This window comes from Marmota marmota, unplaced genomic scaffold (assembly GCF_001458135.2).
Source record: "Marmota marmota marmota unplaced genomic scaffold, marMar, whole genome shotgun sequence".
NCBI lineage: Eukaryota > Metazoa > Chordata > Mammalia > Rodentia > Sciuridae > Marmota > Marmota marmota.
The window spans coordinates 16,805,128-16,831,744 of NW_026000101.1; the positions used below are offsets into that span (position 1 = coordinate 16,805,128).

Below are 26,617 nucleotides of genomic sequence, written 5' to 3' on the forward strand. Positions count from 1 at the left end.
GCTGTCCTCAGTCTGGGCCAGGTTCAGCTCCATTGGCAAAAGGTGCCAGCTACTCCCTCAAGTCACCTATGTCAATGAATTTGAAGGCACTGAGAGCCAGACACTGGTCATCCTGGGTTCTCCGTTGCCCTTCCTCTCCCCCTTTCACACTCAATTTTCCTTTTGACTGCCAGCCAGGAGGCCTGGAGCAACTTTATGCCCAACACCTAATGCAGAGGTACCAGTTTTCATTGGTTTCTCCAGCTGCTCCCATGACTGTGTCCATCTAGTCTCTGAATGAAATTTCTTACATCTCTCATAGTGGTTTTGCCATTTAATGTGAAATCCCAATTGATTTATCACTCTTGTGATCAACAATCTTTCATGGTTCCCCATCACCACAGCATTAAGTTCAAATTCTTTTGCTTAGTCTTCAAGTTCCCCAGAATCTGGCTACATCTGCTTCTTTGGCCTGATTTCCTCTCCCCCTCCACACAGGCTGGCCCCTTACTACATCCTCTGCGCTTTCTCCACCTCCAGGTCTTTGCTCCTGCTGTTCTCAGTCACCCTGGGATGAAATTTCAAAGCCAGCTCAGACACCATCTCTTTCATGCAATCTTCTCTGATGCACTTTGAGACTGTCCTCTTTACATCCTATGGCACCTTTCCCTTTGTACTTCATCCTTTCTTTTGTGCGATTTCACCACCATTTGAGTTCCCTCAGGACTGGAAGTCAGCATATCTTACCTATTTCTATAGCCCTCAGGGCTTTCCCAGGAGCAGTTTTTCTGAACTAAATGTTCACCCAGCAGCTCACCATTGGGGCTTGAGCTCTGTGGTGCTGAATGTGCTACAGGCAGTTGCCAGTGGTCAGGAATTAAGAGTGTGGCTGTGTAAAGATATGTGAAATGAGCACTAACACAGCTGACCACAGCCCCATCCTTATAGAAGGCAGGGCTGGTCTGGTTCTTGGCCTGTCACCAATAAGACAAGCTAGGGGAGAGACAAGGGCTCTAGGCCTGGTTTGAGTGCTATACCCAGCCTGGTTTTATTGCTAATCCCCTCCCCCCATGAACCTATAGGCACCTCAAACTCAAAATGTCCAAAATTAAATCATTTTCAACCTCAAGTGGTGGGACCATCTCAGTGACACCATCACCCCAAGTAAGAAACATAGTGGTTATCCTAGACTTTCTCTCACACCTCACCACCTACATGTTCAATCAGTTATTAAGTCCTGCACCATCTATCTCCTAAGAGCTCTTAAAGTGGTCCCCTCCTTTCTACTGATGCCACATAAAGTTTTTACTATTTCTCTCTCAAATAGTGCAACAGTTGTATAACTGCACTCTCATCTTCCAAACTCTCCCTAAAACCTGTCCCCTGCACCAGCCAGTTCCTCATTTCCTATTGAGCAAAGACCAGAACCCACCTACCTGTCCAACTACATCACTGGCTGCATTCCAACAACACCCCACTACACTCACGCACAAATGCACATAGGCATACACAAACAAACATGGCCCATACACACTGCACTCTTCAGTTTTCTGAGTAAATATCTTTCCTTCCTGCCTGTGTCTCACCCTCAGTCTCCCCCCACATCCCAATACTCCACGGCCTTTGACTAGTATATATTGGATACACGTCACACACTAGCCTAGGGAATATGCTTTGTTCTAAGTTTTTTACTGAAAGGGAACCAGATGGAATGATAAGAATCTCGTGGAAGGGATATAACATGGACTTGGCGACCTCAGAGAACACTCTCCCAACATCTTGGCATTATAGAAATTCATTTAATCCTCATTCAAGCCCCTCATTTCCAGAAGCCCCTTCCAACCCATCCTAGCAGAGTGAGGTGTGTCCTAGCTCGGTTGCCTATTCCAGTGTCTTCTGGATTCCACTAACTCTATCCTGAATCCCAGCTAATTGGGTTCAAGCATCTTAGTAACATGGCTCTATCCAAATGAGTATTGAAAGAAAATAAAATTTCTGATGTAAAAACAGACACCAAGGTCATATATCTTCATTCTCACAATTCATTTGGCCACATCATTCTCTACTAAGTAACTCCAAGGAAGAGATGCGATTGTAGGAGGAGAGGATAAAGGGAGATTTTCCTGGCATTTGAGGATCAAAAGCTTAGTCCCTAAAGGGAACAGAAAAAAACTTAAGGCACAGATAAAAGATTTGGGAGAAAACATGGCAAGTAACAATAAGGCTTCCCCCATCCTCTCCTTAAGATTAACAAATGGAGGAAGAGAAAGGAAGAGGAAATGAAGTGATATCACTGCCACAAAAAGATCCCAAAGGGAGGGGCCCTGAGCCAAGCCCCTGCGTGGGTCTGTAGGATTTAAAAGAGCAACTTATGCCTTGTTTGTCAAGAGAAACTCAGAAAAGGACCCCACAGTAGAAATGGCTTCATGGTGTCCACATAACAAAGGCCTTAGACAATCTTGTAGGTCTTTGCATGTGGCACAGACCTTCAAACCAGAAGGGTTATATAGATAGGAACAAGATCTCTCCCTCATCCAGATGACTTACCTGGAATGCTAACTGGGAACCAAATGGGATGATGGAAGTCTCAGTGGATGGGTGAGGCCATTCTCTCTGGAGGCCAGAGAGAATGCTCCTTTCAACATCAATATCTTGGCATTTTGTAAAACCCTCAGAACTCAGCTATGACCCTGATGGAAATTATTAAATCCTAATTAACAAAAGATTGTTTCTGGTACTCAGAAAAAAAAATGGAGGCTCAAAATAGAAGTGACATTCTTGTGATATTTCTTGCACAGTTGAACTTTGTACCTGTCACTTAATTTCCTGGCACCTCAGCTTCCTTCCTGTGAGTGTGGGCTTATCATGAAGGAGGTCTGTCTCACTGATTCAAGCATCTCAGCATACACAAACACGTGCATGCTTATATGTGACCAACACACACACACACACACACACACACACACACCCCTCTTAATTACTGCAGTCTAGGTCCCACAGGAATTGAAAAGTAGGCACCAGGAACTGTTTAGAAATGAACACAGGGACCAGATGAGAGGGATGCAGGAGTGTACATGATAGGGCAGAAGCCTCAGACAGTAGGCTCCCAGCAGCTCCTGTAGGCTGGGGTCCTGTCACCCCTTCTATTACCTCAGGGACCCTCTCCTCCTCTTCTCCCCACTCCCTGAGCCCAGGGGAAAAAGGCAGCACAGAACCAGCACATACTTCATTGGAGACACTCCAGATCCCACCTGCATCAATTCAGGACATCAGCCACCCAGCCCCAGTTCCAGTTACGTCTGTCCTACAATCCTCCCTTTCCAGCACAGCACAGGCCCAGATGCTGCTTCTGGGAAGGAAGCCTGAGGCCAGAGTTGCTGAGTCTCTGGGAAAATCTTAAGATTCAGTTTCCCCAAGATGGACTCCATTTCCTCTGGAACAATGCCACATTCCTAACAGAGCAGTGTCTCCCTAGTGTCTATATAGGAGGGCTCCATATCCTAGGGGCTCTATGCCACTAGGAGGGACTCCTTGGTCCTGAGGGGGCTCTCTGCCCTGCATAGCTCCAGTCCTTAAGAAGGACTCCATGGTTGCAGAAGAACTCCAAGCCCTCAGGAAGTTCCCCATGTCCTTGGAAGGGCTCCAGGTCCCTGGAAGAGTTTGATGTCCTTGAGAAATGCTCCATGTCCTCAAGAAATACAACAATCTCTTGGCACCAGGAGGGCTCCACATTCCCAGGAAAATCCCTAGGAAGGGTTCATAACCTCAGGGGCCTGGCCCAAAGCCCCACTCAGCTGGCACAGATGCTGCTGACAGTGGTCCCTCCTGAGCCCACAAGGCCCAGCTCCTCCTGCTCATTGATGCAAAGTTGGTATCCACAGCCCCTGGCCCGGGCTCCAGACGGGACCCGGTGGTCAGTCTTGGCACGAGGAGGCAGTAAGAAACCCACGCTGCCAGCGATAAGCATATGCCAAATGCTATGAATGTAGAAGTAGTTGTCCCGGGTCTCCACAAAAGCGTACAGGAGGACAGCACTGCCTGCAATAAGGCTGCCTGGGCACAAGTAGAAAAGCCAGCGGCGCCACGTGGGTGGGTAGCAGTGCCGGCGGCGGACGCTGCGTACTGTCTAGGGGAGGCAGAGAAATGGGGCTCAGAAATGTAAGGCCCTGGGACCCAAGCCAAAGCCAGTCATGCTCAGGCTTCCCATGAGCCCTAGCTGTGACCTAAAGGCACCTGCCAAGACTACAGTGTACACGATGAACAGCAGGTGGTAACAAGAATCCATGCCCACCTTAAACGGAGAGCAGATGGCCAGGGCCCTTCATCCAAGTCTTCCTCCCTTGCCTCCCAACACACACAGCCTCCCAGCCCTTACCCAGGCTGTGGCCAAGATTCCCAGAGCGAAGAGACTGGGTCCAAGCAGGTTCCAGAGTCCATGTCGGTCAAGCTGCAGAGCCATGGACAGCAGCATAGCCCCCAGTAAATACAGCACCTAGGGAAAGAGGACTCCGGGGCTGGGCTAATGCCAAGTGACAGCACTCTAGGGACTGGGCCAGAATGGACAGAGGTACTTGGAAAATCCCCCAGGGAGAAGGCAGGAGTGGGTTTCAAGTAGATTTTGGCTATGGTTGTCCCCCAGGGCCCAATCCAAACTGACCTGCTTTACCACGGGCTGTAACCGAGCCATGGCAATGACAGTGACCCACACAGACATTAGGGAGCCCAGGAAATCACAGAACTGTAGCACATCGTAGTCCATGATGCAGAAAACCACAATGCCTGGCTGGTCACAGGCATGATAGAACTGGAGGAAGAAATGACAGGTGTTAAAGGAACTTGGGGCCAAGATCTAGGTCTACAAAACTAGAGAAAGAGGCCACAGGGGTGGTATACTGCTGTCAGAGAAGCAGAGGTGAGAGACTACAGGTGAGAAGAACCAGGAAATGCTCAACTCCCCACTCCTGAGAAGAATGTGGTAAGGAGGCCAGGTCTGCCTCATAAGCCATAAGCATCTGGAAGTTTTGACCTTGGTCCTCGCCTTCTAAATCTTTCCACTTCTGGAATGTGCTGTGAAGTGTGCCAGGCCAGGAGTAGGGGAGCACACATCTCTCAAGATGAGGTCAATCCCTTCCCTCTCTCCTCATGCTCATCATAGGTTCCATCAATAATCGCCATCCCTGGCCCACACTTTGGGTCTAGCTCTGGCCTCTTTGAAAGCCTAGACCCGCCAATTCCCTTAAATGTTCCAGTTTCTCCTGATAGATCAATCGGATTATGAAATGGACTTCACTTTCAGGACTTGCACACATTGGCCTTCTTCATCCCTTCCCATCCAGTGCCAAGGGGAGCACACAGTAGGCAAAAAGGCAGTCATCAAGGCCCAGGAGAACAACATGGGAACACCATGAGAACACCACAGGGAACAATATGGGGACAGTATCCACCTCTCCTACACTACGGAGAATTAATGTTTGACTATGCCTGAGATTTGTTTATTTTTCAGATTTTTCTCTTACACATGCTGATTAATTGTTGATTGATTTTGTTCTTAAACAAATCAACATTTTTATCTTTTTCTATTTTAGCTATAAAACACTGATTATTCTCCACTTCTAAGACCAGATTGTAAGCACTACAGCCACCAAATTACCCAAACTATTTCACATTTTAGAGTGTTTTTTTTTCAAACATCTTTTTATATTTCAGGCTTAACTAAGCATTTGCTTCATATACATGACTTTCAAGTATATAGAAAGTGTCCCAAAGTGTCTGGAAGAAGAACTTGTAATGAATCATTTGATCAAAAATAAAGGAAGATACAGATCAGCAGTGTTGAATTAACCAAATAGTGAAGACACATTAAGAGCCGACTTTCTCTAGGAATTTCTATGCACTGAAAAAAAGACTCGGGGGAATGCATATATTGTCTCTGGAGTAGAGATGTTTTAGAGAAATCACCTCACTGATATTCTGTGACTAGAATTCTCCTAATACAATAAAAAGTCGTAGTGATTGTTTCAGGTTGTGGAAACTCCACAGGAGTAGGGTTAAATTAAATTGCCATGTGAGGGAATTGTTCCATTGAAATGTGTGGGCTTATTTTTAGATTGGTATTTTTTGTCAACAGCAATAAAAAGTGGTAGAAATGACACAGAAAAACGGGAATTTAAAATTTTCCATTACAAACTGGATTCTATTAAAATAATTCTAATCCAAATTAATGACTTTCTCAGATTTGGATACTATATATGAGGACATTTGTATGTTTTATTTCTTAATTGGTACAGTTATACATAATAGTGGGATTCACTGTGACATATTTATACATGCACATAACACAATTTGGTCAATCTAATTCCTCTTTCACTCCTCTCCCCCTTTTTCTACTGGTCTCCCATCTATTTTCAAGAGTTTCGTGCCCCCATCCCACCTTCTTTCCTTTGTTCTCTCTAGTGTCCAAATCAACCCTTGATATTATAAGTCAAACTTATTTTATTTAACATAATATTCTATCTGAAGTAAATTTGGGAAAATTATCCTAAATTCTTTTTTCTATACAATTTAACATTTTTATAATATAGTTCATCTAATGCTCCAAAACAGGGTACCCATGCACACATTGGGATACTTACACTCAGCATATACTGTAACTTAACTGTCACTCTCATTTTTTTGTTTCCTAAATTCATTTTCTCTTGGAAACACTTTTGGGATTTTGCTAAGGGCCACTGAGAATTACATGTGTCAGGTCAAGGAACTGAAGAGGTAATGAGAGGGTGGGCTTGCTGCCAGGATGTCAGCAATCAGCAAGGAAGGCTGCATAGCCCACGATGTGGGCTCTAACTGGGCCTTTTGGGATCTGATTATAAGTAGCACTGTGAAGGATCTGTGGCTTGCACCGAAAGGGTGAGCACTGCACAATTGCAGTGTTCTTCCTGGTTTGGTTTGGTATATTATTTAAGAACTGGAGAAGGGCTAGGGATGTGGTGCAGTGATACAGTACTCGCCTAGCATGTATGAAGTCCTGGGTTCAATCCCCAGCACTGAAAAAAAAAATTAAAAAAATTATCACACTGGGGCTGTAGCTTAGTGGCAGAGCACTTGCTTAGCATGCCTGAGGCACTGGGTTCTATCCTCAGCACCATATAAAAAAATAAACAAACAAATAAAATAAAGGCATTCTATCCATATACATTTACAAATTTAAAAAAAACTATCACAAGAATGTGGGGAGAACTACTAATCTAAGGTCATGAGTTTATATATGCCAGGATATCAGAAGAACAGAAGTCAGATTAGAAATTTATGAATAATTTCACTGTCCAGGATATCAGAAGAGCAATATATCTCAATGATTATTCGTAAGGGACCTGGAGTCAGGCTGAATGAGAATCTAGGCTCTACCATTCACCTTCTCTCTTAGACAAAGTATAAAACTTTCCTTCATCTACAAAAAGTTAAAATTAAAAAAGAATAAAAAGACCTACCTATTATATAGTTCTACTGTAAGGATTAAATTAGCAGAATGTGACACAACACATATTCAGTACATGTATGTCTTTTTGCTGTTATTATCTGAACTGTTTGGCTACATACAAAATCAACAGCAAGCTTGTGGCCTGTTTTTCCCCCCATATTTCATATCTGTAAACTTTTGAATTATAAACCTGCTCTCTGCTTCTGTGCCCTGGTTAGGAACCCATGTAACAATCCCAGGAGTATAGTATCCTAGATTTTAAGACAAGGAACCTGATTGTCATCTACTGCCCTGGTACTGTCAACTGCAACATGACCAATGCTTCCTCAAATGGAACTGCTGCAGAATGAAACAAGTCTAGACTCCTGAAAGAATGGGAAAGGAGAGACTATAGGGAAACTTCCCTGGAAACTGGATGACCAGGACCTCTCATTTTGGCCCATGTAATAAAAGAACAGGAGTCAGAGAAGGACTCCAGCCAACACCTAAAGCCAGAAGCTCTTCCTTACTCTCTTGCTTCTTGCCTGGTTTGAGAAAGTGGGAGCTCTCTCTCTCTCAGCACTCCTACTAGGGAAAAGAAGGTCTTTTGTTCTCAAGTCAACATGTCATTGAATCCAGAAAAGGAAAGGTCATCCAGCCTAGAACACTCTGGAGCCAATGCCCAGGATGCTTGTGCCAAGTCCAGGGGACTGAATATGCTTTCCCCACACGCTCCATGCTCCTGACACACTGAAGCACTCATACCAGTTGTGAATCACATTCCACCTGCATGAAGCCAAGAGTGGGCTGGTGGAACAGCTGTTGCTACAGGATTTGGTGAGCAACAGTATGGAGGGCATCTGGCAATGAGAAGGGGAGACAGTGTCTAATATAAAAATAGAGTGCGCCACTATCAGAGCAGGCCTGAAAAGGGACCCAACCAAGAAAAACTGGTATATGTTCTTCTCATGCAGCTTAAAGGGTCAAGGTCTGTGCAACATGGTTGTAGCCCACACTTCCTCAACCAGGGACCAGCATTGGGGGTCAGGTGGTAGGACCCTCAGTTTAAGCACATTGGACCTTTACTTTCTCCCAGATGACAAGTAGGTTTTTGTAACGTGGACATATGTCTGATCTAGTAATGCTGGACACCAGGGAGGCACCAGTGGTTTCTGTGGTATCCTTGTTGCCAAGACATGAGGACAGTCTGAATCCCTCTAAGATTCCTGCAGTACTCATGGGCAGGCACTCTATGCCATAAGATGCCAAGAACAGATGAGATGACAAGATCCCTAGATGTAGAATCTTGGTGGGGCATAAAGTCTCCTTTGGGGAAAATCACATTAGTAGATTCACTTCTCTACATTCCCTAATAGTACCTGAAATTTTTGTTTGTGATATGAACTTTTATGGTTAAGAGAAGTAGAAAAATTCAGGGGAGGAATCATGGAGATTCCATTATTGAGAATGGAGGGACTCCAAACTACAAATCTTTCCAGGTATGGTGGCATACATCGTAGCCCTTCACTACTCAAAAGGCTGAGGTGGGAGGATCACTTGAGCTCAGGAGTTCCAGACAAGCCTGGGTAACATTGTGAGACCCCATCTCAAAACAACAACAAAATTCTACAAATCTATATCAAAATGCACTCCTTTGAGCTGGGGTTTTAGATCACATTGCCATATCCCACGATATCTCAGGACCAAGTATCTGAGACCCAGGCTTTCCTACCTGTCTCTAAATCTCCTCTGCCTTCCAAAAGTTCCTATGAGAAGTCAAGAAGCCCATGGTGACTGAATGGGAGACATATCTTCATGCGCTACAGATGAACATGCTAAAGATAATAGAAATTCCCCCAGGATGATTGAGAACATGAGCACAAAGGAGCTAGAGCTCATATCAAGAAAGAACATGAGGGGCTGGGGTTGTGGCTCAGTGGTAGAGCGCTTGCCTCAAACCATACAACCCTGGGTACAATCCTCAGCATCACATAAAAATAAATAAATAAAAAATAAAGATATTGTTTCCATCTACAACTAAAAAATTTAAAAAAAAAAGAAAGAAAGAACATGATGGTGAAGACTCAATGCAGAGATATGGGTAAAAGCATAGATTTCCTGTCCCCACCCAGAGGAGATCAGAGTGAAGGTATAGACATACTTCTGTATTGTCTCCTGGCCAGTGTGCTGAATAGAGTTGTCCTTGGCCCTCCAGAAGAACAGAGTATGGGGCAGCTAGAGTCTCACCCTGTTGTATTCAGTTGCAAACAGCTTTGTTCATTTTTACCCCAAGGTCTTTACCAAAACTATCACTTTCAATGCATGCCATGGGAGGTTAGAATACTATTATAAAAGCCATCCTAAAGGTATGCATCCCCCAGCCTGTAGAGAACATGATGGAAATGCAGACCCTCATGCATCACTATGGACAAGAACATGGTAAAGAGAAAGATGCATCACATACCGTTGAGAAGAACATGGTGAAGGTGTAGACGGCAGCTTCTAGCACATACCGGCTCCGAATGGCCAGGATCACAGGTGGCAAAAACATGAGGTTGCTTAGGCAGAGTAGAAGCGTGGACAGCAGCTGGAATCCATAGGTGAGTGCATCGGCACTGTCGGTACAGCCCCAGCCCCGCCACCCTGTAGGTAGGGAGGGCACAGGGTAGAGAACAGGAGGTAGCCACAAGTTCAGCAGATACTTCTGCTGGCCCCCAGAGTCCTAAGCCCATGTTGGAGCCCAGCATTTCCCCACTCCAAGCCACCTCCCAGGGTCAGGAAGGCCAGCATGCCCACTCCCTTGCCAGCATGCTCACCAGCCTTGCACTCGCAGGCTGCATATAGGTAATTGTGTGTACGCAACAGCTTGCACTGGCCGTAGGGTCCACAATCATCCACACACGGGGACAGGAAAGTGCGCAGCCGCACTTCAGCAGTTGCATTGTGACACCGCACAAACCTGTACACACAATGACTGTTACCTGGAGCCGGGGTCTTCCCCACTCCACCCCCATCCATGCTGCACTGCTCACCGAGACCCTACACCACACAAGGAGTGGAGAGTCAAGAACCAGGTCCCTGTCTGTGGAAATGGGATACGTAGCCTGGCCATTCTGGAGGTGGCACTGACTGAGAGCAGGAAGCCAGCCAGGGATTCTGAAGAGGGAAGGGAGAGGGAAGAAAGAAGAAGCATGAGAGACAGGGAGGAGAAGCAGTCAGCCTGGGGTCAGGATCCAGGAACCTTCTACCCACCTTTACCCACTGCCCAGAGACCCTGTCCTTCCTCCACACCATCTCCCACCAAGCCCAGACATCAGCCTCCTCTCCCTCCTACTCCTCACCCCACCTTTGGAACAGGTCACTGCAGCATCCCCCAGGCTCAAAGGCACCTCATGTGTCAGGCATCCGAACACTGTCACATTTTCTTGGTGCACAGAGCTCTGTAGGAAAAGGTATTGAGATGAGGTTGTCAGATTCTTCAGGTGGGTCCACCACCTCCCGCCAGACTCCTACACCAGCCACCCTTCCAGACCTCACTGGACCTCACTTAATCTAAGGCAAGGTTTGCCTGCCACTCTGGTCAGACTACCTCAGATCATTTATTTCAGAGACAGGATGACCAGTAGAAGTATGACCAGAGAAGAAGTGGCAGATAAAGAGAGATCTGAATACTAGGGGCCCAAGTCACCAAGGTTGTTTCAACTTTGGGGAATCTAAAGGGAAACATCAGAGGGCTGTTCAAATACAATAGGGATATAGTGAACACACCTCACCAAGATCAGATGTCAGTAACAGGGAACACTGTGCAGACAGAGAAGGGCATTGAACTGAGTACTTTCTGCTCACTCTATAAACTAAAACTGCGCTAAAAAAGTAGTTTATTGATTTTATTTTATTTATTTATTTTGATGCCAGGGACTGAACTCAGGTGCACTCAACCACTGAGCCATATCCCTAGCCCTATTTTGTATTTTATTTAGAGACAGGGTATCACTGAGTTGCTTCGCAGCTTGCTTTTGCTGAGGCTAGCTTTGAACTCAAGATTCTCCTGCCTCAGCCTCCCAAGCTGCTGGGATTGCAGGCATGTGCCATTGTGCCTAGCACGTCTATTAATTTTTTTAAAAGGACAGGGATAGATTTACTAGCTATGACTTCTGAGCAAGACAAAGATAAAAAAAAAAAATCTTGCAGGCAGACTTTGACGGAATGTCAGAAACATCACTGGCAAAAGGAGCTACCCAAACAAGGACTGCCTGGCCACAAGAAGTGGTGAGCCCCTCTTTACAGAAGATATGCAAGAAAAAAATGAACAATTACCAATTACCATTAGAGAGGCCCTCTGCAAAGGCAGTCAGCCTACAAAAATGGAAACTCAGACCACTCTGAGTTGCCCTGGCTGACCCAGCCTGTTCTCAGCAGAGTCAATATGCAGAGCATGCTTTCTGACCAAAACTGGACTGAGACAAGTTCTCTTAAAATGGGAGCATGGTCTTGTTGGATAGGTGGAAGTGACCCATTCAATAGCTTAGGTGGAAGCAGTCTGGACTGGCTTTTTGGAGGAAGCAAGGCCCTCCACACCGCTGACACCTTCCCCTTCAACTCCCCCACAGGACAACCACTCCATTCTACAAAAGAGTACCGCATTGAGCTGGAGCTCCAGGCTGAGGACACCTCCACTGTCCAGAACTGGCAATAGCCTCAGGGCAAACACAGCTGGGCGCTCAGGTGGAAGAGCCACACTGGGTCCAAAGAAGATGTAGAAGTGGACAGAGAAGGTGTCCAGCTCATTGCGCAGAGTCGGGCGCACTGGCCAGCAGTGCTCAGGTGGAGATGTGGCCTCAGGCCCCTCTGCAGGAGTCCTCAGGGATGGTGGCTCTGGAGGAAGTGGTTGGTTGCCCAGTGATTGAGGCATGTTCATAGCAGCTCCAGGGACCAGGGCACGGGACAGACTGGGCTGTGGGCACTCTGTAAAGCAGAAGAAACCAGAGCTGACACCTGTAGCCCTCACAGCCCTACAGCCACACCACAAACCAGAACTGAGCCAGACAGGAATTATCAAAGGATATGAGGGGTAAGAACTAGAATATGATATCTCTTGGGAGTGTAGGGCATCCAGCTTGCAAGACAGGGTCCAGGTGTTTCCCAGTGGACACAGCTAATATAACATCATGTTGAAGGAATCAAGGTCATCTGTCCCTCCCCTAAGGGCAGTGAAACACTGTTGAAACAGGTAACTAAGTATGACAGACCGTCTCACTGAATTGCATGGACTTTGGCAATGATAGTATCCCCAGAAATCCTAGCTGTTCCTGCCTACCCCAGGAAATTGAAAGAGGTTTAAATCAAGAAAAATAATGAAGAGTCATCAGCTATCTCAAGGCAGGTGCAAAACAATGATCTCAATGCCATTAATGATTTGGAGGCCCAAATTGTGGGGGATTCAGGGAATGTGAAGAAACCTGGGTGGGATGGGGAAGATTGTAGACATATGGCAGAGGGTCACTGAACGCAGCAATCCAGATCATTTCCCAGTCATGGATGTTTGTACAGGCTGAGTGACTGGGGTACATGTGAGGGTTCTGACCTTGTAGCCACACACATAGCTGGAAGCGGATGGTCCTGCCAGGGCCCCGGTATGATGTCTCCACACGCACGTAGACCCAGTGCCCCCAGGGGGGCAGTGCCAGCTCCAGCTGGCATACTGAGGCACCGCCACAGGCCACGGAGCTTGAGTTGTGCAAGGGTGGGGCCTTGGGACGTAGGCGCAGTGTCAGAGGGCAGGCAGACACCCCTCGGCCCCCCACACACACCAGCTGCGCTGAAACCCTGTAAGTAAAGCTGGGCACAAAGACCCTGGGCAGAGGAGAGGTTGGGGGCAAGAAAGGACAGTGAGGTGAGAGGGACACCAGAAGGAGGGAAACATGAGGAAGAAGGGAACAGGGAGGGGATAGGAAACACAGGAGCATAGGTGGCCTTTTCAAGTCTTGCCCTCTATGCTAGAAAAGAGGAGGCAGGAATCCAACCCACCCTGGGGGTTCTGGGTCACCCAGCCATCTAGTTCAGCCAGAGGATGAACAGGACCAGGCAGGTAGCTGAGAAACCAAAACAACCCTGCCATCTGCTTAAGATCCAACATGGAAGTGAAAAGGGGCCCAGTATAGAGTATTTGACTTACTTGTACAGAGCTGAGCGATTGTGTGGAAAAAGGGTTTGCTCTGAGGGTCGGCCAGGAACCAGTACAGCCACGTCCAGCAAACGCCGGACAATCAGCTGCGGTTGAAGGAGATACTGACACTCATCCTGGAGACCCTGAGACAGAAGCAAGGGTGGCAGGAGCAGGAGAGACAGCAGGGGTGCTAGTAAACCAAAGCTAAGGAATCTGCTAAATAGATTAGAGAGAACCCTCCCTGCCCATCCCCCTCCCCTGTCCACCTGATCCCAGGGCTCTGACTGTGGTCTTTCTAAGCTCTGGTCCTTCCTGCCTGAGCAGTCATTTCTGATCTCCTCTGTCTACCGGGGTCTTCAAAGTCTGCTGTGATCCTCAGCACTGACAGATTTGGGGACTTAAGCCCAAACCCACCCAATAATCAGGCCCTTGTGCTTCTCCCAACCCAACCCTCTCTCTTTAGCATTCCTATCTAGCCCCAAGATGCTGTAATTTCAAACCACCCCATTCCCTGACCAGAACACTGGCTCTCTGGGGGGTGGGGGTCAGGGGAAGCTCATTCAAGCCTTCCTAGCCAACTCCCACCACCACCACCACCACCATCTGAATCATTCACTGCTTTTATGTCCCACCTTGTTCCCTCCCTTGTCTAGTTTCTGCTTCGATACTCCCAGTGAGGGTTACTCATCACCTCTCAGGCAACCTCCAGACTCTTTGTAACTTGAATACAAGAACCTTTGTTTTATTTTATTTTTGTTCCTTCCGATATAAAGCCAAATGTAGTATACAAAATACATAATAAATGTCTGTTTAATAAATGAATCAATAGGGGCTGGGGTTGTGGCTCAGCAGCAAAGCTCTTGCCTCGCACATGTGAGGCACTGGGTTCAATCTTCAGCACAACATGAAAATAAATAAACAAAATAAAAATAAATAAATGAATCAATAGTGAAACATACCAGCTTGGGGCAGCTCGAACATTTTTGAAGCCAAAACCTATCATCTTTGAATCCCCTTCCCACCTCTCTGTCCTTGAGACCCACAGTTACACCTGTCTCCTCAGCCTGAGACTATTTATTCTGACACTGGAGGACAACATTTCCCCCAGCTTATCTTGTCCTGGACAACTTACCTAGCCCATTCTTCTCTACTGCACTGACACCACCCCAGCCAACTGAGCCCCATTACTCCAGTGAACACAGTCCCATTTGTTATGATGCCTCTTCTCCAGCATTTTCAGATACATAATTCTAAAAACCTAACAGTTAAGGGACAGAGTGGTCTCCTAATTTGTTTCCTATAATCTTCTGGACAAATGGTCTTCTGCTGGCCCAAGAAAGTAAGGCCATGACCCACTTATGTGGTTATTCTGACCAGGACATACCTCCAAACCTTGTTCTGAAATAAAATTTCTAGGCCCTGACATTCCATTGAGTTTCATGCCATGGAATAATCCAGTCAAGATACTGACTCCCTGCCAAGTTCCATGAGGTTGGAAGGAGGCCTTGAGAGATGATAGCCAGAAGATCTCACTATCCTCTTCCTGGAACAAGAATGGCATCCCCAGTGCCTAGCATGGATCTGGCACACACTGGGTGCCGAAGAAAAACAGCCATCAAGTTGAAATAATAGCCATCAAGTAAGTTAAGTGTCAAAAGAGGGTTCTTCCAAAGAGCTACTGAACAATCTAGTTGCTCACAAATTTCCCTCTCTGATATACAAAGCACATGTCTGTCATTTATGGTGTCATACCCTAAGGATCAGAAATACTCTCAACAAGGCATTTCAGTGGCCCCACCTCTTAAGTTGGAAATCACCACAAAAATCTTTCAGTGAGTGAGTCCTGAGGGTGGGGCTCATGCTCAGGAAGTAGCCCATTTCCTTGCTAGACAGTTCAGGGATATAAACACTGCTCCACATTTTGTTTGCTATTTGCTGTGGGCTTCAGTAAGGATCATATGACATGACTTCTCTAGTTAAAATGGGCTCCTTCCTTCAACTGTAAAACATGCATGTCCAGCCCCTTCCCTCGATATGGAATAGAAAACAGAGAAGTTACAGGGCAGAGAAAGGGCCCAGAAGTCAGGTCCTCAAGAACTGACAAGGCAGAAACCATGTAAGAGAGTTCAGACTAAATCAACAGACCAAGCCAACATTAACAGCCATGGAAGGAACAGGTTCAAAGCAAAGAAACTCAAGAAACCAGAGAGTCAAGAATTAGAAGTAGATGAGAAACAATCTGAAAGATCCTGGTGTGGAAGACAAGGTAGATGGATTCTGGAATGTCTTTGTATGGGTGAGCTGCATTTCTTTAAAAGATGGAAGATGCCCAAAGAAACTTGGCCTTCTCTGGAAATAGCCTATTATTGGCCCAGCTCCCTTGCCCACAGTTGTCAGCACCAACTCAACAGGAAAGTAAATGATGGCCAGAGAGACTGCAAGGGGCAGAAGCAGAAGCAGGGAGACCATTTAGGAGTTTAACATGGTGACCCAGGAGAAAGCTAAGAGAAGGTACACTAAGAGTGGAAATGGATAAAAATGGAATTGAAACACTTTAGAAGTTGACAAAAAATTTTTCTTTATGGATTGGTTATGGAGAAAATAGGAATCAAGACAGTGACATTTACTAAGAAGATAGCTGGAAAAAGAAGAGGCTTGGATTGGAAGAAGTGAAATGGGAATCAAAGAGTTTTTTACCTTTAACTTTGCTTTGATTTGTACATACTAAGCTTGAAACATTTCTTGGACATCCAATTGCAGATGCCAAATAAGCAGTTGAAAATTGAGTTTGAGATTCAAAGAAATTAGGACTGGCTGCCTACTCTTAAAAGGCATTAACTCATAGATGATATTTTAAACAATTGTGCTGGTTACACCAAGCAAGAGAATAAAAAAATAAAAAGGAGGTGTTCTAGGACCATTCATCAGATCACTACAGTACATACAGATCAAGCAGAGAAGCAGCCAGGAAAAGAGAAAGAGAGGGGGTCAGGGGTAGTGGGAAGGAGAACAAGGACAGTGCTATAATGTTACAAAGGTCAAGAGGAGAAAGTACTTCAAGAAGGAAAGAGTAATATAAGAAACTAGTTAACAGCTGATTACAAGTTAACTCTGAGGAGAGAAACTGGGAACTGGGAGGAGAAAAAGGGAAGACTTACTTTTCACTGTACGCCTTTTGTACCATTTGAATGTTGTACCAGGTGCATATATTACCTATTTGAAATATATAAATACAATAACTTAGAAGGAGGAGGAAAAATAGCAATGGTACTATTAGTAGATTTGAACCACTTCAGGTGAGATTGAGTCAAACTTAGTCCTAGTTAGTGGATCGAACAGGTTCTTTTCCTCCATAAACTCAGCTTCTTTGTTTTCTTTTTGGTTGTTTTCTTTATTTCACCCTTTATTTAGTTTCAAATTTTAGACCCAGAAGAGGAAGGCTTTGAGGAGAACCTACACCTATCCATGTAGGAGAAGTTTCTCCTTATGAAGTATCCTTATGAGCCATTTGGGTGCCAGCTGAAATCTACAAGCCAAAGGCCAGCCTCTCCAGGCAGGCTGGCAACTAGGCACTGTAAAACGAACACATTCTTCAAGACAGGAAAGGCAAGGATATTGGGAACAGGGAAACAAGACAGAAGTGGTTGACACGAAGAAGGCAACAAGGGAAGGAGGAGAAATTAAGTCAGTTTGGGAAATAAGAGTTTGAGAAGGTGGCAGGAGGGCAAAAAAAATTGCCAAGGCTCCACCATGGATCAGATAATGTGCTGGGTACTAGTAATAAATAATGCAGATATGGGCTCTAGCAGAGTGTGGGACTGGAGCTCAGAAGAGCAGCCTATACCAGATAAATTACTTCCCTCTTATAACCTTTCCAGGCTCCTCAACAGTCTCAGGATACAGTTCAAACTTCTAGGCCCTTCAAGAGATGACTTCCATTAATCCCTCCACCTTCCTCACCCAACCTAACACCCAGCCCACACTGAACTACTCCAGTTCTCCCTTCTGAACTTTGGCCTATGTTACTCCCATTATTTGGAATGCCTTCCCTCCTCATCCTTAGGTCTTACTTCCTCTAACATTTGCCAAATATCACCTCCAACAAACTCTCAAACTGAATTAGCCATTTCTCCTTTGTCCTCTTAAAACATTTCCGGTATCTCACCAATATATATCTTATTTACCCCAGTGTTCCCAGCACCCAACACAAGGCCTAGTACAAGCAGGTGCAAAAGGACTAAGGAATAAAGGCTATCTGAGCTTATCCCCAGAGTTGAGGAAGATCCTAGAAACAACACTGCCTTTTCATTGTTGGAACTCTTTAGCTCTCACCTAAGTCTATTCCTGATTCCCCATAACTTCCTGTGTTTGATGAGTCTCACAGGAAGTCAGAACAACCATGGTACAAGGACTACACAAGTAGAGAGGATGGAGGAATGTTCTGGGCATAAACCCATGGGTTTGAGTGTGGAAAACTAGCCATGGTATGGAGAGCTTGGAGGTGCGTATAAGAGTTCAGATGGCAATCAAATTCTTAGAAGGATCACACACAACTAACCTCTAGAGCAGGACTGGCTAAAGAGTTACATCTTCTTGGTGTCTAAACCTTTTGCCACCTCATGAGCAAGAGCTGTGCCCTTTCCCCCTAGTCACATTGCTGCCTGGGAGCCCTGCTGGCTGAGGCTCCAGCTACAGTAGCAAGGACTTGTTCTAAATAGAAGTAAATAAGCATGGCAGACCTGGTTCTTTTCTTATTACCCAGCTCCCTTTAATCTGAGCACTTTGAATCATGCTTTAGGTTTAGAGCAGCCTTTCTCTGTACTACTATCTCTGATTCCCCATTTTCCCAATTTGGCAGCTATAAGAAACCCTGTCCACTTCTACTCAGGCCACAGCTGCCATAATCCCAGCCCAGGACTAAGCCCCAGGATCCTCTGCTCATTTAGGAAGATTATGGATAATTAGAGAAGGGATTGAAGAGTCTCCTCATCAGTTCTCAAAAAGCAAGTCAAGGATCAGAGTTGGGATTAGGAGCAGGTTCTTTGAAATTTGGCCAAAGACCCATGAAGACATTCCTCCCTGGTTCTGATACAGCTCAAGGCCTACCTAGATCCCAGAGCCTTTTCCAGGTAAGCTTCCAGCATGAACTCATCCAGAGGGCTCCCAGGCTCTCTTCCTCATCACTCTTAGGAAAACTAGGCCTATTATCGAGGCCTCCAGAGACTACCTCATTCCTAGTTCATGTCTCTGCCAACAACAAAGCCAGTGTACTTGTCCCTGTGCAATTCACAGCTCATTCAAAGGCATTATTAACACATGTTCTTAATGCTGGACTCCAACAGGAAGTGAAGAGGTGAGTCTGACACAATCACTGTCTCATTCCTCAAGAAACTTATCCTGGAGAGATATATCAAAGTCAAATATTGACCTGGGTGGGAATTTCTTCCACTCCCAATTATCAGTGACCAAATTCCACCAGCTTTCTTATTCTATAATGTCCTGTTCTTTAAATATTTTCTCTGTTCATGCTTTGACCTTTGCCCTTACTAATAGCCCCACACATATGGCTATCCCACTCTGACAATGTCCAAATCATCATGCCCTCCCCCCTTCTCCAACAAACAGGAGTAGGAAACTTACAGCTCTCCTTACAACTGCGAGGAAACCCAGCCAAACACATGAGAGTGGCAGGAAAACACTGTGACATTTCCTTCCTCTCCCAACCAGAGAAGCACCCTGACCTTTAACCTGCCCTTTAGACTTTAATAATCTCTGCTTTGTAAAATCAGTGCTGATATTTAAATCAAATGAAGGCCAAGTCATAATGGACACTGGCCACCCAAAATCTCCTTTTAACAGAAGAGGGCTTCTCTTATGGTTTCCACAGGGTGAGGAGTGCTGTCTGAAACTATGATGGATGAGCAACATACTCCCTCTTGTTCTAGAGATTAGGCTGTGAAATAAGAGAGACTTCAGGGATCTCACCAGCCAAAATGTAAACAAGATCCTAGAAACAACACTGCTGAATTTGTACAGCAGATTTGACCAGTGCTGAATTTGTACAGCAGATATGACCAGTCTCTTGTTGGCTTCTGGTCACCTTGATTAACCCTAGTAAGTTCCAATAGGAAGGGACACTACACCCCAGTGCCAGAACCTCTAATTCCAGGTTATGGACTTTGTCTTCATTTTCCTGGAACCACTATATCTCCCTAAGGCTCCCAAGTTGTATCCTGCAGACTATCTCACCAAATGACCTGCTGGCCTGAAGCCATGCTCTACCACAACCACCCTTGTGCTGCTGCCCACCCTGGCTCAAGATTAGTGTGACTGGTAGCCCATGCAATAAATTCAGCAGAGATGGAGAGGCAACTCTGATCCCTCCTACCCTGGGCAATATACACCCACCTTGACAGAGATGTGGCCATGCGCCTGGGGAAGGTGGGCAGCCAAGAACCAGTCCCCAGGTAACGGGCTGCTGACGTTAAAGATGCCTGAGGTGCGGTTGGGCAATGTCCAGCTGAGGGTCAGTGAGAAAACCCCAGGCACAGCTGTGTCCCCTGGGAAGTGTGTATGCAGGGGATTGATGACAGGGGGTGCCCCGGACCGGAAATACCTGAGGGACCAGAATTAGGAGAGAAGGAAAGCAGGCAATGGAATAGGAGATAGGAAATGGGGGAAAGAAAGGAGAACTGTACCTCATCATCAGAAAAACAAATGGATTCCCTATACTGACCCATACAATAAAGTGGTTCCAGGTTAGAAGTTCAGGCTATAAGGGGAAAAGGGTCAGCTCAGTTGCTCACACTATTATACAGTAGTCAGGAAGTAGTTAGATGACAGAGTTCACGGCCCTCAGTCACCCCCTCCAATATGGATAAGGGTCAAGATCAGGGTCAAGAGATCAGTTTACATACTCATAAAGTCACACTTTAGTTTGGAAAGTGTTCTGGATTTAGAAGGGGAAGTGGGAGGGCAACCCAGACACTTACACAGTCACACTTTGATCTGGGCAGTGATCTCCAAAGGTTCCTCCCTGCTCCTTGAATATGATGAGGTTCCAAACTGCCAGGAATGTGTCTTCAGGAACATGGAAGTGGAAGAGCTCGGTGCTGGCAAAGGAGCGAAAAGGACTCAGCTTTCGGGGTGAGCAGGTGGAGTAATCAGTCAGGAAAAGGCCTCCTAGGAAGTAGGAGAAAGATAAAAGAGCAGAACAGAACAGAGGGCATTTCCATTAGGCATGCCAGTCACCCTAACCATAGCACCAAATCAACAAATGCTCTCCTCCAAGCCAGGAAGTAGATCTCATGATGCCCTAGTAAGCATTTGGTATAATCCTTATAGGGACCTTGTTAAGAAGGAAAAAAAAAGGAAAAAGAAAAAATATCTTATTTTACAAATAAGGAAACTGAGGCTCCTACCTAGACCAAACTGAGGATTTAAAACCAGGGCCCTTTAGATAATCTACAGCTGCCCCCTTACTTAGGAGCCATTGTTTTCTTCTTACCAAACCTAACAACCTAGCAAAACAGAGGTATAGAAGGTGTGTTTGTTTGTTTGTGTGTGTGTGTGTGTGTGTGTGTTGGCATGGGCTCTTAAGCCACTGAGCAGGCTAGAACTCCACCTGTGGGGCCTGGGAGTCAGCATGGAACTGTGTAACTTCCTTGTTTATTTTCTGCCCCTTTCTGTTCCCTGGTGGTTAGGAGCAGCAAAATCCCTCAGAAGCTTCACAAGAGCTGTCTGTATACTAGCTCAGAGCAGGAGAAGGGAGGGGAAGGTGTGGTGAGGCTACAAGGGGGCCTGCTTGGGTGGCAGAGGCAAGAACAGGAGCTGGCAGACCACCAGCAGAATGCCCAGGAAAAGAGAGTCATTAGGCCCTCTAGGGTTAGAGTAAGCAGCCAGGGGTGTTTACCCTGAGGGAGGCCCTGTGAGGCAGTCATTTGGTGACCCAGTGGAATCTCAAACCACTTGGGAATATTCAGGCTGGGAGGTGGGGAGGAAGCGGTCATCTCTAGCTGAAATACCGAGATACCTGATCATAGTTGTCAGGAGCAGAGCCAAGGTGAGCAGGAACGTGGTGTCAGTACCATCCAAGCCAACATGTGGTGACTAGGACTGCTGTGGTGGTGAAAATAACCCAGCAGTTTATCTGGATAGAAAAAGAGGGTTCTAAAAGACAGGCAAGGTCTTCCAGAGTAAAGCTCTAGGGAGTCTGACCACTCTGGAGACTTCAGACCAGTCCCCATAGAAGCCTAGTAGCATGTCTTAATGACAAGTGAGAAGGTAGGGAAATCAAGTATTTTCAGGCAGAACAGGGGTTAGGGTGGGGAGTTTCTGGAAGGGAGTTTTCAGGCAAGCAGGAAATATCAAAAGGGTTTAAATCTGACAGTCTCTAAAGACAGGAGACACAAACTCCCAAAATGTTATTTCCTTGAAATAACAAAGAAAAAGGCATCTAGAAAAGCATGGCTACTGAAGGAGAGAACATGGTAAAGGTTGGCCCCACTAAACTGAGGCAACTTTAAGAGTCACAGACACTCCAGAGAGCTTCCCTATATAGGTAGAAGTCACTGCTCTAAATTGGTCTGTGCTTATCCTCAAAGGTGATGGTTACACTCAAGCACTACTCTTTCCAGTTCCAACAGTACCATCAGTTTCAACTGTCAGCAAAGATCTGCCACCTTGCAAGCTGAGCACTGCCCAGGAACCTTTCTAGGCTCACAGCACAGCACTCAGAAAGCAATGGAGATGCATCCAAGAGTGATAAAGGACATCGGGACCAACTGATGGGGAAGGCAGGTTTTCTAGGAGCCCTGGCTGTGACAACTGTGAAACAGAAGGCCTACAGCTGAAGAGCCTGGATTCTGTTACAAAAAATAAGAGCTCTAGAGCACCCTCTGCTGGGTTTAGGGAAGGGCTGCTCCTGCTCAAAGCTGGTAGCGGAGCCTTTGCTACTCTTAGGAGACATGTTGGTCAGTCCCTCAGAGAGCTAGTGTAAACAGCAGCTTGTGACTTTTAGCAAACATGGATAGATGAGCACAAAGAGTCCTGGGATTTGAAAGATAGTAGTATGACCTGAAGAATCAGGGAACTAGTAAGCCATCCCCAAAGTGATTAGGGGCTGTGGAGGTCACAGAATAGGCTGGTGGCAAAAAAGAGTGAGCAGCAGCTGAGAATGCTGGGAGGAACCTTGAAGTGGTTCTGGGGACACATCCTTGAGAAAGGGTCCACAGCTCCATTCACCCCAAGCTTTTATATGGGACTTGAACAGGGCCTATCAGAGCTGTGCCAAAGAAGAAACATAAGTAAGGCCTTAGCCAAGATCAGATGATCCTATCCTGATGTCCCAGTACTTTTATGATGAAGCTAGGGAGATTTACCACTACTAACCCCTGCACACACACACACATGTGCACATGCATGCATACACACACATATACATACATGGAGGCTGACACTGCTCCTAACAGCACTAGGTAGAACAAAATAGAATTTTTAATATATTTATATTATATACTTATATACATACACACACACACACACACACATACTTACATGTTGGAGATTGAACCCAGGGGTGCTCTACCACTGAGCTATATCCCCAACCCTTTTCTATTTTGAGACAGGATCCCTCCAAGTTGCTGAGACTGGCCTCATACTTGCAATCCTCTGGCCCCAGCCTCCCAAGTCACTAGAATTACAGGCATGTGCTACCACACCTCACCAAAAGATCATTTCTCAAAATGACAAGGCATGCCCAGGTTATCAACCAGAGTCAGCTAAACCTAAGGAATGACCCAAAGATCAGAGACAGAATCAGAAGATCCAGAAATCAACAATAAGAATTTGTGCAGTCCTATACTATGATGATCCTATGACACTGACAGTTTCTCTTCAAACAAAGCCCATCACCACCACTAGGTCACAGAGCACCCATGAATGCCAGGTCACAATTGTCAAGGCACTGGCTAATAACAGTACTAAGGGAAGCCCCACCTGCTGTTGGGCCTATTTGGAATTCTTTTTCAGTTTCATTATAATTCTCCCCAAAGCAGTGAACCTGCTTCTGGGCAATCATATTTTTATCCACAACTTTCAGCCCTATACACTGTGGCTTGCAGTCTCCCTCCTCCCCTAGCCAGCCCAGTGGGCTCATGAACAAAGAAACTCTGGTGGCAGGGATGGAAGCTATGGATTAGGCTAACTAACCAGTATGGGTTCCCTCATCAAAACTGAAAAGCTGATGGGCTGCTGACTCTGCTGAGTGCCCAACTTGCCAAATGTAACAATCAACACTGAACCCCATCTTCCTCAATGATTCCTTCCTTCTAGGAGATGGGCTGGAGACCAGTGGATTAGTTCTACATATTGTGAACACTGTCTTCAACCTAGGAACCATCTACTTCTAAAGGTAACACTTCAGTGATAAGTCTGTACAAGCAGCAGATAGAGATGAAGAGGTTTATGCATGAACCACATGTCCCCTCATGCTCACACAAAAACATAGGTATTCTGAGGACACTTGGGTTACACGTACCCCACAAAAACCTGTGGTTATACTCATCAACACACAAACATGTACAAACACTGCACATGCCAATATTCTTACAGATCCCTCAGTTAACACACAGCATATAAATGTGCAGGCATCTCTGCAGGGTCTGTGACCTCTGGCTTGCATTGATCTCCTCAAGTCTATACACTAAATCAGACCCACAGAGCTCAATGAAACCCACATTTACCCACAGCTGTTCTGTTAGCTGTTATTGCCAAAGATTCCACTAGGCACATCTCCATGTGATCTAGAGTGCCATCATCCAGCAGAGGTAATTAGAAGGTAGTTAGAAGCTGAGGCCATGAAGACTACAGTCATTTCATTATGGAGCCACTGATATGGCAAATCCCCTAGGCCAGGACCCCTTCTTCCTCCCTCATTCCACTCACTAAGAAGCTGGACCTCTTAGTAGCCAAGTTACTTTCTGGGCTAGATGGTGGCCCCAGGTTGACAGTTGATAAATAATAAACAGTTCACTGATGAAGCCCCTTTGTAGGCAGACTGGGGAGAAGAGAGGTTGTACTTTGAACCTTTCCTTACTTCATCTTGTTTCCTATTCAGTGTACATTGCAATGGGGTGGGAAGAGGGAAACACTAGTAAGGACAGGATTTAGGAAATCTTTTTCTAGCCCCAGCACCATTTATAAATGATATGACCTTTAAAAATTGCTCCCTCACTGAGCCTCAGTTTCCCCATCTGTAAAACAGCCTCTGGGTTTCAACCATGCTCTAAAACTATCAAGAATTATTTCTAGGCAAATCAAGCTTGTTTGGAAAAAAGACTCACTACAAGAAGAAAGTTCATTATATTGGCAACTAATCTAGGTCCATCTATTTGCTACATGTTATCTTCAATACTCTGCACTAAGCATATCCAATATCTCAAAGATTTAGGCCATATCTTCTCAGAGTGGACTAGAGGCTTCTGATACAAGGCTATGTCTTCCCCTATCAAACTTTGACAGAAGGAGGAGCAAAGCCCTCAAGACTTCCTTGGAAAAGCCAGAATCAAGGGGGGTCAAGATGGACACACCAGCAGAGAAAATCTTTAAGTCTCTGATCTAGGGACTCTTAGCCACTTGCTGAGTCTCAAACCCAGTTCCACTCTTGATGCTGCCAATTCCTCTGTTGTATAAACCCTCTCTCCTCCCTATTTCTCCCCACTTCTTCCCCAGAGATCTAGCTCCCCAGGTCCCATCTCTCCTGAATCTCTCCCCAGCCCACCCAGCCCTACTGGAACCCCATCCTTGCCTCAATTTTTCCTGCTTCCGCACTCACCAGCCCCTGGACCAAGGACAGAGAACAGCAACAACAGCAATAGGGCTGGCGGCAGCTGGAGCCCAGACCTGAGTCGAGGCTGGGAGAGGGGCAGAGTATGAGAGGGGCGGGGGGCCAGCGGGAGAGACTTGGGTAAACACAGAGATGAGGGCAAAGGCTGAGATAATGGATTGGGCTGAGCTGAGCACTGGGGCTTGAATAAGGGCAGGGGGTGTGATGGAAGGTGGGACTGTGGTGGGGACCTGAGCAAGGGCCGAGGTTGGGTCAGGGACTTAAGCGAACCCTGGGAATGGGGTGGGGGCAAAGGCTGGGCTAGAATTTGTGACAGAGGGTGAAACAAGAGCCGAGGCCGGGATGGGAGCCAGGCCAGAGACAAGGACTGGGACTGGAGGGGGGCCCTGGATTGGGACCCGGACCTTGGCATTCGCTGGGACCCAGACCGGGGTTGGGACAGATTTGGGAAATGGGGCGAGGGCGGGGCCGGAGGCCAAAACTGGGATTGGGATAGGATGAGGGGCCGGGATAAGGGCTGGGCCATGGCCCGGGGCGGGGGCGGGGCCGGACTGGCCAATACGGGACGCTCGCAGAGCTGACCCGCGGCTCCGTTCCCCACCCCCTAGGGGTGGCCTCCGGTGTCCTCGAGGGCCTGGGGCCGGGGTCTGGGACCTGGGTAGGAGTTCAGGCCTGGGCGACTCCGGGCTGCGCTGAACCGGCGATAACCAGGCCCCGCGGCGGCGGCCTGGGCCTGACGTCGTATGACGCTCCGCCCCTGTCCCAGTCCGATTGGTCCCTCTCAATAAAGCCCGCCCCCTGACCAATTCTACTGGTCTCTAACTTAGTCCTGCTGGGTTTCGAGAACAGACTCCGCCCAGCCCAATTCACCTGAGACCCTTCCCTTCTCGCTCATACAACTGAGCCCGTTGACCCCTCAGATCCTCACAGCCCCCACTGAACACCTCACAGGTATCTCACAGGAACCCTAGAGGGACCCTCACAAATCCAGACTCCCCACGGTTGTACCCACAATATCGACACTTCCTACCTAGAGACTCGCTGAAAACCCCCTTAGCAGGTCCAAGGTAGTCCCCTCAGGAAACAGCAGCCTCGAGAAAGATGTTTAGACTGCTATTTGGCAGGGAGAATACTGGGCGTTCCGGTTGTCCTGGTGACCGATCCCTCCTCT

General features: G+C 46.5%; 1 protein-coding gene across 5 annotated transcripts; it reads right to left on the minus strand.

Moving 5' to 3' along the window:
- Positions 1–298: 298 nt before the first annotated feature.
- Positions 299–26,202, minus strand: Tmem8b (transmembrane protein 8B). Of its 5 annotated transcripts, none has more exons than XM_048783390.1 (14): positions 26,101–26,187; positions 25,435–25,513; positions 20,594–20,783; positions 20,010–20,217; positions 13,611–13,744; positions 13,020–13,288; positions 12,075–12,400; positions 10,782–10,875; positions 10,468–10,591; positions 10,252–10,394; positions 9,900–10,078; positions 4,637–4,783; positions 4,355–4,471; positions 299–4,101 (listed from the first exon to the last, which is right to left on the minus strand). In XM_048783390.1, exons 7-14 carry the CDS (start codon positions 12,351–12,353, stop codon positions 3,745–3,747), a joined length of 1,440 nt encoding a protein of 479 aa, XP_048639347.1. In that variant the 5' UTR covers positions 12,354–12,400; positions 13,020–13,288; positions 13,611–13,744; positions 20,010–20,217; positions 20,594–20,783; positions 25,435–25,513; positions 26,101–26,187; the 3' UTR covers positions 299–3,744. The 5 variants fall into 5 exon arrangements, with proteins under 5 accessions (XP_048639347.1, XP_048639346.1, XP_015347820.1 ...); XM_048783389.1 differs by having other exon boundaries at positions 26,029–26,107; XM_015492334.2 differs by having other exon boundaries at positions 25,435–26,202.
- Between the last annotated feature and the right edge of the window lie 415 nt (positions 26,203–26,617).

Excerpts from the sequence above, each read along its gene's own strand:
- Tmem8b (XM_015492334.2), bottom strand. The coding sequence starts at position 25,972 with ATGGCCCAGCCCTTATCCCGGCCCCTCATCCTATCCCAATCCCAGTTT. Across the intron at positions 20,784-25,434 it reads TGTCCTTGGTCCAGGGGCTG|GAGGCCTTTTCCTGACTGAT; the intron begins GTGAGTGCGGAA and ends CCTACTTCCTAG. Across the intron at positions 20,218-20,593 it reads CCAGATCAAAGTGTGACTGT|GTATTTCCGGTCCGGGGCAC; the intron begins GTAAGTGTCTGG and ends CTGGTCCCTCAG.